Source organism: Centroberyx affinis, unplaced genomic scaffold (genome assembly GCF_046629955.1).
Source record: "Centroberyx affinis isolate AG114_WGS23_722 - 3 ecotype Tasmania unplaced genomic scaffold, CSIRO-AGI_Caff_v1 ptg000392l_1, whole genome shotgun sequence".
In the NCBI taxonomy this organism is placed as follows: Eukaryota; Metazoa; Chordata; class Actinopteri; order Beryciformes; family Berycidae; genus Centroberyx; species Centroberyx affinis.
In genome coordinates this window covers 590,389-604,252 of record NW_027279060.1, presented here as the reverse complement: position 1 = coordinate 604,252, position 13,864 = coordinate 590,389, and the positions used below count along the sequence as shown (strand labels likewise).

Genomic DNA, 13,864 nt, shown 5'->3' with positions numbered 1-13,864 from the left:
AGTAATCCTGAGATGAAAATATGTGATGTTGAAGTCTGTGTATTTACTTACCCTTTATTGATTCAAATTTAATGAAATGTCTAATGGCAAAGGCAGAAACAGTGCAGGCATTGATCTGGCTGTGATTGAAGTGATGGTCAGTACTCCCATGTTGCTTACATTGGACCTGGCCTCAGAGATTAGAATAATATAAGCACATAAGCCCTTGCTTGTTCCTTGCCTCTCCACCCATACCCCCCTCCTTCTCTTTCTCTCCTGCTCCCTCTCACTACCCCTCGTTTTCTCCCATTACCTCTCTCTCGCATAATTACTCTGATTATCTTTTGCGGTATCTTAACGTTTAGCATATTTGCGAATCGCAGTTGATAGAGCTCTTATCTTTATGAGCTGATGATTGATCCGCTGCCTGTCACTTTGTAACTCCACCAGGAGCAAGCAAGCCAGTCTTGTGGGCATACTGCTATGCAACTTGATGTGTATGCACTGTACTAAGCCTACACCACTCCACCTCTCCCCTCTCCCTCACCTTGCAGATGTTAAGGAGGGAGGGGGTAGTGAGGGGGGTTGCTTTGAGTACAGAGACCTCTCTCAGGGCCTTTACTGCCAGCAACAGAAAAAATGACATCAAAAATAAATACATTTGGTAGGAAAGCTAAATCATACCAGTAAACCCAACTGAATCTCACTCTTTGGCTGGACATTAAAGAGAGGAGTGGATGTTTGTGGATGTACTTTTCTCCCCATCGTTGTGTTCTGTTCTTGTACAGCCAGAGATTTGTAAAACAGGCAACGCTGTGTTCCATTTTAAATATTATCTTACCTTATGCATCCATGGTCAAAGCGATGACCATTTATAGATACACAGGCATTTGCTAGACAACATTAAGAGGCTTGTTTTTGTTTAAGTATTTGTAGGTGTATTGATTAACTGGAGATGCGAGTTATACATTGTAAGAAGTGATCCTTTAGAACAGTGGTTCTCAATGAGGGGTCCGGGGACCACCAGGGGTCCTTGAGGGGGTTCCAGGGGGTCCCCAGTAAACTGATGATTGTTAAACTTCACCATTATTTAATTTACAAGAACACAATTAAAGAATGCAGAAAAATGACTATTTTGATCATAGTTGCACTGTTATCTCTCTATTTACAATACAGATAGTCATGGAATTCTGGACAAAATCATATCTATCAATAAAAGATATTCTCAGATTTGGGTCCGAGAGACAAAATCTCAGCAAAAGGGGGTCCGTGGCTCTAATGTGGACTAAATTAGGGTCCTTGATATGAAAAAGGCTGAGAATCACTGCTTTAGATATTGTGGTGGAGCAGTTTGGTTTATATATTCTTGTGTGGATTTAGTCAGGCTGAATCAGTCAACCGCCTACTGTCTGTCTAAGTTACCAATAGTGTCTCAGTAACCAATCACGTGCTTTTGCTTTGCTTTCATAATTCTGATAATCATAGTTAACACATACTGTAGAAATAAAATAAAAGACAAAGTCTTTTGGGTGCTGTTTTTGTCTTCTGTAATAAGTAATATTTGAGTTTTAATACAGAGCCATTAATAAAGAACACAAAATACACCTCAATATCCATGGTGACTGTATATTTCATGGGTAACTAATGAGGTTTACTGTTAATAGAGTTACAGTGAAATAAGCATGCTGGAAAATTAAAGTTATAGCAAAGATGTTTGTGAATATTCACTGTCTACAGCCGTTTATCTTGTACTCAGATAAGAAATCATTCAACCCTTTGCAGGCGGCTCTGTAGGACTGTCGTTTACATTTTCTTTCGTCAGGCCTTTGTTCAACCCAGGTGTTTGACTCCAACAGATACTGCATCCTACAGAGAGAGGGAGAGGGCAAATGTGCATAAGGAGAATGAATCATTGTAACATTTTAGAGATCATAATCTTTTGCTAATATGATTAACTGCACATACTTTCCGTTTGAGTCAGTTGTGGTGCCATCTTTGCCCAGGATCAGATAGCGTTTGCCCGTCTGTAACTGTCCTTTACACTGAAGCCTCTTGACAAACACTCGAACATCATTGACATTCACATGCATATCTCCATCTGGAAGACACAGAGCATATAGTCATTATGTTTTACAGCAGGTCATCAAAACTTAATGTAATGACACATTTATTTCACCTGTATATTACATAATATAAAGGTTAGCACTATAACATATGCTGAGTCTTGTAGTTATACTTACGTGCTCTGAGTACCTCAGTTACGTTTGTTGTGTAAAGCTCAAAGTTGCTCTTCACAGACACACTGACAACTTCGACAGCGTATCCTGAAATAAAACAAGCATTCAACTAAAAGTCACACCATTTAGACATACAGAATTCATTTTCACCAAATTAATTTTAACAGTTTCACTGTTAAAGCCCCAATTGCCCCCAATGTACTTATTGTACATTTATTTATTATTTTTTGTCATTACTAAATGCAAATGGGACGTGTAAGAATATCTCCTTGTGTGTATTTATGTTGTATGTTGCTGCAAAAAAAGCCCCAATTGTAATATAGTACCCCTTTTGAAGCATTGTCACCTTTTTCTTTGTTTTATGTTTCGCTTCATTTTCGCTTCATTCACTTCATCAATAAAAAGACCAGTCTTTTAAATTACAACAGATTAAGTAAATTGCAAAACATAGCATTTTCCATGTTCAAATTCAAACTGTTGAAGAATCTCTATGAATGTATGTGAAATTTCAAAATAAATCCAACAATAACAATAACATAACATTCTGGATTGGGTCTTTAAAGTGAACCAAAGCATTGTATTGCCTTGTGCAGTACTGACCGTAATCTGCAATAGGGAAGAAGCAGGCATGGTTTGAACGGTCTTCCAGTGTGATCTTCTTACCGTTGACTGGTTCAAATACACTTTTTATTTTATGACAGGGTCCTAGAAAAAATTGCATGATATTTCTCATCATTTGCACAGACCTGAAAGATATTACTCAATTTGTGAGAGCGTGTTTGTCAGTATAGGGCTTGGAATAAAGGCTTACTTTCTGCACATTGGCACACATCCTCTGAACACAGCTTGGAGACCATCTTGCTTCTTTGGGGGGCAGAGTAGAACACAGTACACTTTCTGTCTGCGAGGAAAGCACCAATAGTCCGTTAAATTCCTGCTAAATTCAACAGAGATGCCCCTTCTAGCACAGATAAACATAAAAAATAATATAAATAAATTCTGTGCTTACTTGGTTCATAATAATCATAGAATGAGGCTGGAGCAGGCTGTAGAAGGCCAACTGGCACTCTCTGTATAGCGTCAAATGCAATGCATGTGTCTTGTTCAAGCTAGAGTGAGAAAAATAAAACTGTAAATTTTGTGCATTTAACATTCTTCAGTGTGTGTATAGATTTCAGCCTTACGTTATTGAAGTAGATCAATACTCTTCCATAGGAGATCTCATAATGGGAAATGTATTGTTCTGGCGGCAGTTTTAGCTGTGAGGAGACAAGATTTATATTGAGATGACAGTAGAAGAAAGGCCAATGCTTGAGTTGGTTCCTCCAATTTTTACTTTATTTTGCAAGTTTCAATGTTGGTGAAGTGGAATCATGCTGTTGATGTCGACAATGATGATGAGGAGGAGGTGAAGGAGAAGGAAGAGAGCTACTAACCGTGTCCAGGTCCTCGGTTACGGCCTCAAAACCACTCAGAAGTGTGATGTCAGCAATGGCCATTCCTGTGAGATTCCTGCTCAGGCTATAACTGCACACAGGTAAACATAATAGGCAGAGTTAGAGGCTGATCAGTTGACCCATTTTCACAAAACCACAGCTGAATATTTGAGACTTTTATTGAATAAAAGTCTACACGCTTTGTGAGGGGCAAGTGTGATTTTCTCTTTAACTAACCTGACACAGACTTTGTAGCTAACAGTATTTTCTGAATCTGGGCTGGGATCAGCATCTCTCCTGTATCGGGTTCGAGCATCAAACCACTCAATTGCTGATCGTGGGACTCGCCCCTCTTTGGCCTCATCGTTACTGTAGTCTTCGTCATAGTAGTCATAATTTTCCATGATCCTAGCTGATGAGACAGCAGTCAAAATTCTCATGTTGCTTTTTTCAACATTGCATACAGTTTTGATTTTTGAATTTTTATTAGTGGCTAAGGCTCACCAGTGTACTTCACTTTCCCCTCGACTGTGACTTTGATAGACAGTTGCTCACATTTGTCCATGGGTTCCAGTAGATGGTAAGCCTTTACAACCTGCCAAACAGACTGGTGATTTACTGTACATTTCGGATCTCTTTGAACATTTACGGAGAAATTAATTCAATCCAAACTCACTTTCAGCTTGGCCTCCCCTTGTCCTGTTAACAACACATTGATGTTGTTCCCTATCATTTTCTAAGACAGCAAACACAAGAGAAAAAGTTAATGTAAGTATGAGGTATAGACATTTATGTGTGCATTTAAGTGTGCTGCTGTCAATACTCCTGACTACCTTCAGCTCTTTTTCCACCTTCTCCTTCCTATTTTCCAGTGACAGATCCTCTTTCTCTCTCCTTCCTGGAATAGTGAACTGTGCTGCCACTTGTGTGAAGGTCCTTGAAGGCCTCTTCAGCTCATACTCAGACAGGGCTTCCAAGGCCACAATAGTATCCTGGACGTGGTATTAATTAAGGCACATTTTGTATTATGACCATTAATTAGGGACCACACAAGGAAAATACGGTCCATGTATTTGGAATAGTATTTCAGCTACTTCTCAATCTAGCATCCCAATCACCTGAGTTGATTTGAAGCCTCCTCCATAGTTTTCTTGTGAGGTCAACCAGCAGGCTGCGCCTTCTGCCCACTTGGACTTCTCAAGTGCTACTGCAGCTAGCAGGGCATAGGCCGTAGTCTCCACTGTGAAGGCGTCCGCTACCTTTTCAGCATTAGCTCCCCACATATGGCACCCATCTTCCCCTGATTAGTCAAAGAAATAGAAAATAAATGTAAAAGGGAAAAATGGTAACGCATTTCAAATAATATATTGTCATAGGCTATTTCATTTCAACCACAATGGGTGTGTTTGCTCTGATGGAACATGCCTACAGTTGCCAATCCTTCGAGTTTCGCCCAGGCACTTAAAGCATCTTCTTTCACTGACAGGCAAACTGAGAGGCAGTAAGTTGTAATGGCAACAGCATAGGGACTCTTAAGCTCCTCAAGGTGTGACAGGAGGTACGTTGTTGATTTAAGAATGCTTGCTTTCTGGAGAAAAGTAGAACAAGGATGTCGCTCAATTCTTTTCATCTAATTTTCTTTGTAAATTACACATTACATACAGTCTATTAAAACACATTAAAAACAAAATAACAACAACAAAAAAAACATTGTCACCCTGGAGAGTGTGTCTTTGTATGTATTATCTCACCGTATTATTTTGCTCTTCCACTTTTAGGAACTGAAGGGACCGGTACAGTGCAATCGTTATGAAAGCTGTTGTGGATGCTTCTTCCTCTTTGCCTCTAATACCTCCCTACATTAAAAACAGAGAGACAGTATTTCACCCAGATCATAGATACTGACTTTATTTCTAGATCACTCCATACTGTTGTCAAATATACTTAGCTTTTGAAAGTTTACCTGCATGTCTCTGTCCATCACTGGATGTGGGTCAGTGAATGACCCATCATCATTCTGCACTGCGAGCAAGTAACGGACTGAGTGACTGATATCTTCTTCAGATACAACTTTAGCCTGCCTCCCCTGTTGTCCGGTAATCACTGCCTGGCGCTCCGCCAGCAAGGACAGCACTTTCACTACAAGGCCAGTCAGCCTGAGTACAAGATAAAGAACAACAGAGAGAGGAAGAAAAGGTGGGGAAAGGAAAAAGCTGATTTACAATTTGAGATATTGGAAATAATAAACCATTATGGCAGCATAAAACATATACTTACCAAGTACTAGATGGCCAAAAAGTCCATGCTCCATAAGATCCATCAGCTTTTTTGAAAGTCAAAATTCTCATGGAACCTGACAAAGAGATGGTTTTCTTTCTTTGTTCTTTATTTTACAGCAATTTAGAGCAATCAACATGAACAAATACCTTCAATGATGTTCTTAGAAGTAAATCATATTCAAATGATAACACTCTTATCTCCCTCCAAATTTATTGTACATGATCACATAAAGACAAAAATGTGGGCTATTGACAAAATAATAAGCAAAATAGCTGATTAAATTTCTCACCTTCCTCAGTATTCTGAAGGGCCACATCTCTGGTACCAGCAGGCAGTTCAAACCACTGCTGATTAATGTCAAGGTAGCGGAGGGCTAAAGCTGTAGGGGCCAGTATTCTCATCGTCTGTTCTCCACATCCACCAGGCAACTTAAGCAGGGCAGCAACCCCTTCAGGAGAGAGAAGTCTCAGTGCACTTGACTCACCAAATCCGTCCCCTGCGCGTCAGATGAGAAGAGAGAATGGTAAACGACATGAATTGTCATTTACACAGTATGGAAAACTACAGTGTCTAGTTGTACATACCCTCCATCTTAATAAAGATATTGGAGTTAGAGTCAGGGACCGTGTTATCTGGTAGATTTCCATCAATGGTTAAAGACTTTGTGCCGCTCCCTATCAAGACAAAGAGAAGGGTTAAAACAATGACAACTTTGATGTGACCACACTATGATTGAGAAATACTGAAACAACTCACCATCTAATTTAACCACAACAGTTTCTTCCACTGTCTGCACTATACCCTCTGTCTATAACATGAGAGAAGAGTGTTGAATTATTGTGTGTCCCTTGCCTTACACATCAAAACCTGCTAGTGGAAAAAGTATTGATTCATTGATTGAAATATACTTAAAGTAAATTCGAAAGTACTTTAAAGACTCAGCTAGAGCAAACTGTCCTCACTGGACAGAATTTGAATTGACATGGCGACTAGGTTGCCCAGTGTGACAAAGGCCCAATTCCTTAAGTTGGATACACTTTAATTTTGCATTGACATACTGTATGTCCCACAAAATAATCTTGATTGTTGGTGCAACTAAACTACACATTTATTTGTATGTCGTTTGTATATTGGTTTGTCAAGATGTATGGAATATCAGCACAAGCATAACTGGTTGTCACCACTGAATATTGATATATATTAATATTGATAATATTGAAAATATGAACAATAAGTAATTTTGACAGCTACCAGCTTCCACAATTATTCAGGACAAGAATGCTTGTGTTGATAATCTGCATATAATGATAGGCCAACTATGTTTACTGAAGTTTAGACTCAACGATATATACAACTTTGTTGTGCTTGACAGGTGTCTATGACGGAAGTACAACAATGTGACTTCCCCTTTTCCTCTACTAAATTTTCCTGTATATATTTGTACATGTCCTCCTTGCAGAAGAAATAGGCATATTTATTTATTACTCACCCAAACATTCAAAGTCTTTTCAATTGCATCTATTCCTCTCTCCTGCTCTATATCATAGAGACGTATTTTGATGGGTATTGTGCCTGTTACCATCGGGACAGCAGAGAAACTGACAAAGCTGGAAGACTGGGGCTCCACAGTAATGTTAACAAAAGCTGTAGAAGTGGCTGAGCCGGGGGAACAAAGCCCTTTACTTTGTTCCATATGAACTGCCAGCTACAAAAAATCAAATGTTTAGAGAGAAGGAAAAAATGAAGAAAAACATTCAGCATTTTGTGTATTGTATGTGCCACTGCATGTCCCAATTAGGCTATACTGTATGTTGGATGTATGTACCTGCACAGGATTGTCTCCATAGTTGTAGATGACAGGCTCAATGGCTATTTGCTCATATTTTTTTACTGAATAAGGCAGCCTCAGAGACACAAATACCTCCTTAAATGTTCTGAACTCATACGGTTCAGCTACACAAAATCCTGCAGGAGACAGGGAGTAAGACAAGTGAATTGCAGTTATTCATCAGAAATTCCTCAATCAAATCTGACATGCATTTGCGAGGTGGGAGGCTGATATTACCATGAGTTGCAGATAAACTGATAGCTTGAATCTCCCAGGTGGTGATGGAATCAGGTAGAGACAAAGAATAACTATAAAGAGTTTTCAGACACAATACAATGAATTAACCAGCTGTAATATAGTGTATCTGAAATATGGTTCAACTACATTTACAATTTATACTGTAGACATTTAACTGCGCTGCTGCTGTACTCCAGAGAGTACAGCAGCAGAATAAGCTGAATTTCCTCCATTGCCAATATTACAAGCAACAAATAGTAAGGGGTAAAATATATACAAACAACACTACAGGGAAACAAAGGACCTTATGACAGTGAATATCAATTGTATTTCATTGAAAAAGAAAATATTACTTAAAAAGTAATCATGGGTTATTATCAATGTCGACTATAATTCTTTGCCCATGCTTTCTACACTGATTGTCCACTTCTTACCTTTTTTTGCCATTTACATCAAATGTTGTAAATGCAAAGCTTGGAGGGAAATATCGCCGAATGTACTGATTGGTGGTGTCAAAGAAGAACTCTTCAATTTCCAATGCATTTGCAGCTAAAGGATTAAGAAAATTAGAGGTTTTCATTTAAACCCTCACTGATAATCAAGCCAAACGTATGAAATGCTATTTCCCTTCATGTTTAAAGTGTTTAGTATCCACAATGACAAGTTATCCTCACTTCTCCCAAGTCCTTTCTTGGCATCCTCTTGTCTCAGCCTCTGTCTCAGCTTTTCTCCTTGACGGCAGCATTCAAGGAAGGCCTCTGCACAGAGAGGGTCTGCCTTGACCTGAGAGACCCTATTAGCTCTTTCTTCACATGTTCGCCTCATAGGTATGAGAGAGAGGCCACGGACACAACATTCTTGCAGCTTTTCACTGGAGAAGTTAGATTCTGGAAGTGACAGATAAAGGATACATGTTTACAGTACATGCATACCAGAACTGGCATACATTCTCATAGGCAGCAGTTGTAATGCCAGAATGCTGTCTTACTTAGGATCATCATTTCCTGTTGTAGGTCCAAAGAACGTCTTTGCCGCGCAGAATGTGAATGACAGCCAACCCCTGGAAAAACAATATATCAGCATAGGGCTTACTCTAATGTCTTAGCTCAAACTGGGATAAGTGTAAGTGTAAGTGTTTTAAATAAAATAAATAAATAAATAAATAAAAAAGCAAGTGGCTACAACTAGATGAGCTACTTTTCAGATCGTGTTGGGTTGGTTGCTGTTGTTTGTCATACCCTTTATCGTTGACACGGACTGAGATATAAAGACAGGCCAGCATCATTTAGTGTGGAATCTGTGTTAGATCCTCCGCCATATGAGCAACCAGTATCATATGACTGCATAGAGGAAAACACCTGAAAAAGTGAGAACAAGAACTCTGTTTGACCATATTATCGCTTGGATTAAATTAAATCTCTCCATGTATTGTGAAAGTGAGCTTCAGAGGAAACTACATAATGCTGTTGGGGGTGCTGGGGTGTGAGGAGGCAGTTACCTGCTTGGCTGTGAGTTTGTTATGGGCATTGAGAGCGTAGATGGCCTTATCCACAGCCAGCAAGGCCACTTTGGCTTTCTGACCATGTAAATTAAATTCTAGCACAGCCTGTTTCCCAGGATAAAACTGATGCATTTTTGAGGATACCTGGATTTTAGAGATTTTAGAATAAGAGTTGAAGTTTTAATTCAGTAAATCAGTAAATCAAAATGAAATACTAAAATTGTAAATAAACATATGTACTGTAGTATGAGTTCGGTAAAAGTGGGATGTCATATGGTTTTTGTATATACTCCAGGAATGGAGTTAGAATTTACCATGCATTCTCAATTCAGTTCATGAATGGGTCCAACCCTGTTTGAAAGTCAGTGTTTTTTGACTCTAGCTTTGTCTGATAAAGGGGGACAGCATGATTTGGATAAAGTTGAACAGTCTTTTAGGTTTTAGCAATAGAGCAAATAAATGCAATATGTTGGGTTGAGGTTGATAGATAAAATATATTTTTGGAAAAAAAATGCACATTGTGTCCCAATTATGCCGAATTTACTCATGTGTGCACAAAGACAGACACACACACACACACACACACACACACACTGACACAACCCACAACCACTACAATCAACAGAGGTAAAGTTCTGTTTGTCTACAGTATCACTCATGGTCAGTCTGCACATTTATCTACACTAGCTGTTTACTCACCTCGACCTTCTTCTCACACTCAGCCTTGACATCTACCCACACAGAGTCAGCAATGATGTCACCACGCTGGTTGTAGTAGTAGCCAATCAGACGGAAGGATGGTACCATATCAGGCGTTATCAGCAGGTTGTCTCTCGTTGTAGTTCCAGCTCTGAGAAAATCCTGTTTTATTAGGCTCCCTCGACTAAAGACCTACAACATAGACAATTTCTTTTAAAACACTGTCACTAGTCTTTGTTAAAACAAATCATGTTACATTTACTTAGATATGTCTCACCATGTAGTATATAAACCCATTCGGTGGACCATTGATAGCTAGGTATGTAACGGTAAGGGACTCGCCCACAGAGTAAATCCTGTTGGTAAAACTCAGGTACAGGAAGCAGTCACTCGGTGATGAGGCACGTTGGATTACTTTCCTCTGTTGCTGGCCATCTACAGACACCTATTGAAGACATGGGTGAAAACAATTGACAGTGAACTAAAGCATGGCTGAGACTATCCACACTAATTATCCAATGGTTGCTCAGTTTTGATTCCACCTTTAACTGAGTTGTTAGGGGATACTAACTTCAACAGCAACCTCAGCATCAGGAATATTAAAGACAGCAAACACTGCCCCCTGCTGGTTGGTGGTGGCTTGACTAGACTTCTCCTGGGATGTTGGTACATGAATCTCTACTGGCACACCAGCTGCTGGGGAGCCATCTGGGAGACGAATGACCACCTGTCATAACAACATACAAATCCTTAACATACAAAATCATCAAAGGTACATCCTTTATGTATGTATGTGCTTGCTTATTTGTTTGTTTGTTTGTGCCCATTTTATTTTTCAGGCTTACCACCACATCTAGCGGAACTCCAGGGATGAAATGGGAGCGAGTTCGAGACAGATCAATGGTGTAAATATGAGAGATGATGGGAATGGAAACTTCTGCCTCTTGTAGTTCACCACCTGGGCAAATAATACAGACAGTTTTATCAACCCTAATGAAAAAGCACCATAATATTCCTACAATATTCCTTCCTAAGGACTTATAGTGTGTCAGTGATACTCAATATTAGGTTTATAGTAACCTTATCATAGGCTACTTTATGGCATTTTTGATCTGATATGGTGTCACCATTATTCTTCCTATTATTCTTTTTATTATTCCTGTATTTTATCCTACCCTGTCCTTGCCCATAACAATGAGACTTCTGAATATTATGAGCGGTTGTGTAAGTCTTGATTCAAACTGCTATGTTTCCACACACTTCTCATAGATATTGCAACATCCCTTTAAAATCCCTTCTTGGGTTCCAGTGTGTCCTTTACTTTGTATGTTGGTGACAGACACGGCCAAATAGAGCTCTGCTCCACTCTGCTCTAAGTCAGAGAGGGTTTTTCCCTCCAGCTGGTCTTGGAGGTGCTTATTTAACTCAGCTGTCTGGAGAATAGCTGTTGCTTTCCCATCCTGGACCTGCAAGAAATGGTTTGGTTTTCAAATAAGAGGTTTTGTAACAAATGAGTTGTCTAATAAAATTTGGATAGGTATATCTCTTCTCTCACCGAGCCAGTCAACTCCAATCCCCTGATAAAGACAGGCTTCATTTTTTGGCCATCTTTAAAACCCTTTGTTATCACTCCAAATCGGCAGTGGTAGGCTCCTTTGACTGTCTCTCCATATGAGTACCTGGAAATAAGCATTGTAAATGCATTGTAAACATGAAATATGCATTGTAAAAGTACCAGACTCCACACTAGTACTTAAGATGAGCACACCAACAGCAAGTAGGTCTATAAATGATTACTTAAATAGGATCTCTCCACTTTTTTATTGATAGTAGAACTTGGTAGGACAGTCAGGGATTTATTAATAAATGAATCAAAGCTTACAAGGCTGAGATGGTGAAGTTAAGCTTTGGGGCATTCAGCAGAAGATAGCTTTGCTCCATTCCGATGGTCACCTCAAAACTGGGCAAAACTAGCATGTAAAAATAAAAAATATATATTAAGAGTGAAGAAATATTATATATTATTGCAAAATTTATAGTTTTCATTTATTGGGAAAAAAATGCATGATATCAAGTTGTTAGCTCACCAAATTTCTGGACTTTGAACTCTCGTGTAGCAGCATGTGCTTCATCGCCTTCATAGTGTGCTACAATCTTCCACGTACCCATTCTATGTAAACAAAATATACATGTATTGTAAATGTGACATCTATATTCCAAATGCAATTTTGTTACTGCAGTAAAAGTTGTTTGTGTGTTATCAGTGTAGTTACAGTTACTGGCGAATCTCTCAACATACTCAGAGACATCAGGTATGATGAATTGGCCACTCAATATTCCTCCGTTTGCTGTCTTTAAGGACTTCATTATTCTGTTTCCAGCAGCATTCTGTCAAAGACATGGAAATCACTTGCAAAGGTTTTTTAAAATCCTTTTAACATCAGAAATTGCATTGCATACACTACAACTCACAGCAACTTAATCCATGCACAAAAATGTGTCTACTCACAATTATCGATATTTGGAAAAATTCCACATGAGGCCTCAGTGTATGGTCAAGAGTGAATATTCTGTACATCACTAGCAGAGAGAGAATCCACATACCGTATGATTAATGGCTATAAAATATTCAGCTATCTGTTCCAAGTACTGTATTTTTCACACAAATTTTACATTCATTCACTCTCTTTTACCTTTCTGTGTTGGGTTGTAAATTGGTTGATCAGTCTGAATAAAGATATAGCCCCTGTGTTGAGACACCAGGACCCTTGTTGACTTCTTACTGAGGGATGGGCTCTTTGCCACCAGCAGAAGGTAGGGGTGATCCTTGAAGACTGGAAGCTTTGACATCTCTTCCCTATCTATCTGTACAGATAGACATTTGAAATGGTAATGGTAAATGACATCTCAATCCTGTATAACATTCTTGTCTTCTAATATGAGTTGGGAAGTTTCTCATACCATGAGCTCAACTGTTTTGATCGGTTCGTTCTCAGTACATGTAATGGTAATTGTCTCAGATACCACTTGTCCACCAATCTCATTCTCCAGGTGGAGAGTAACAGGTCTATTCAAGAGAGACTCTCCCATCTGGACAAACACTTTCTCTTTAACACCCACATGGAACACATTGGGGGCTGAGATGAAGAATCTGTACATCAAGGCAAAAAATGTCACATATCTATCCATTACCCCATTTTGCATTTAATATTAACTATAAAAGATCTCTACTTCTATGTCTAAAAGCAGATACACATCAACAATGCTGCAATTTTAGTTAAATCCAACTAAAATACCACCTTAGTGAATGGCAGAATAATAACTACAACTGTAAATTTGGCATGCATTATACTGAAAAAAAAAGTAAATATATGTATATTTGTGTAGCAAGTCTCACAAGCCAGAAAAAATATTTTAAGACATCTCTGCATTAAACAGAAATAGGCTGACATTACATGATGATTACATGTTGTAGTTTCATGCAGCTATTCCAACATTTACCTGTCGTTTGCACACACAGAGTCCAGAGTTAAGATGAGGAGCAGCACAGGACAGATGTGGCACTCCATCGTCCAGCTTCTGTTTCTTTGCCTGCTCTGACTCAGGCTTTTGATTATCTAAGGTTTTATAAGTCATCCACCCCTGTATTTCTCAATCGTTTCATTTG

General features: G+C 39.0%; 1 protein-coding gene across 1 annotated transcript; it reads right to left on the bottom strand.

Annotated features, from left to right (window-relative positions):
• Positions 1-1,515: 1,515 nt before the first annotated feature.
• On the bottom strand, positions 1,516-13,771 carry c4b (complement C4B (Chido/Rodgers blood group)). Its single transcript, XM_071516064.1, has 41 exons — positions 13,699-13,771; positions 13,159-13,348; positions 12,891-13,062; positions 12,707-12,777; positions 12,497-12,585; positions 12,285-12,367; positions 12,080-12,167; positions 11,753-11,876; positions 11,519-11,663; positions 11,043-11,155; positions 10,769-10,924; positions 10,475-10,642; positions 10,198-10,389; positions 9,496-9,642; positions 9,256-9,355; positions 8,986-9,057; positions 8,672-8,884; positions 8,432-8,546; positions 7,998-8,068; positions 7,758-7,897; positions 7,422-7,637; positions 6,689-6,740; positions 6,517-6,606; positions 6,222-6,428; positions 5,930-6,005; positions 5,616-5,808; positions 5,404-5,508; positions 5,078-5,240; positions 4,771-4,952; positions 4,486-4,644; positions 4,329-4,388; positions 4,157-4,247; positions 3,890-4,064; positions 3,653-3,743; positions 3,401-3,475; positions 3,226-3,325; positions 3,028-3,117; positions 2,817-2,921; positions 2,220-2,303; positions 1,945-2,077; positions 1,516-1,845 (listed from the first exon to the last, which is right to left on the bottom strand). The coding sequence occupies exons 1-41, from the start codon at positions 13,764-13,766 to the stop codon at positions 1,704-1,706; spliced, it is 5,106 nt and encodes a 1,701-aa protein (XP_071372165.1). The 5' UTR covers positions 13,767-13,771; the 3' UTR covers positions 1,516-1,703.
• Positions 13,772-13,864: the final 93 nt, after the last annotated feature.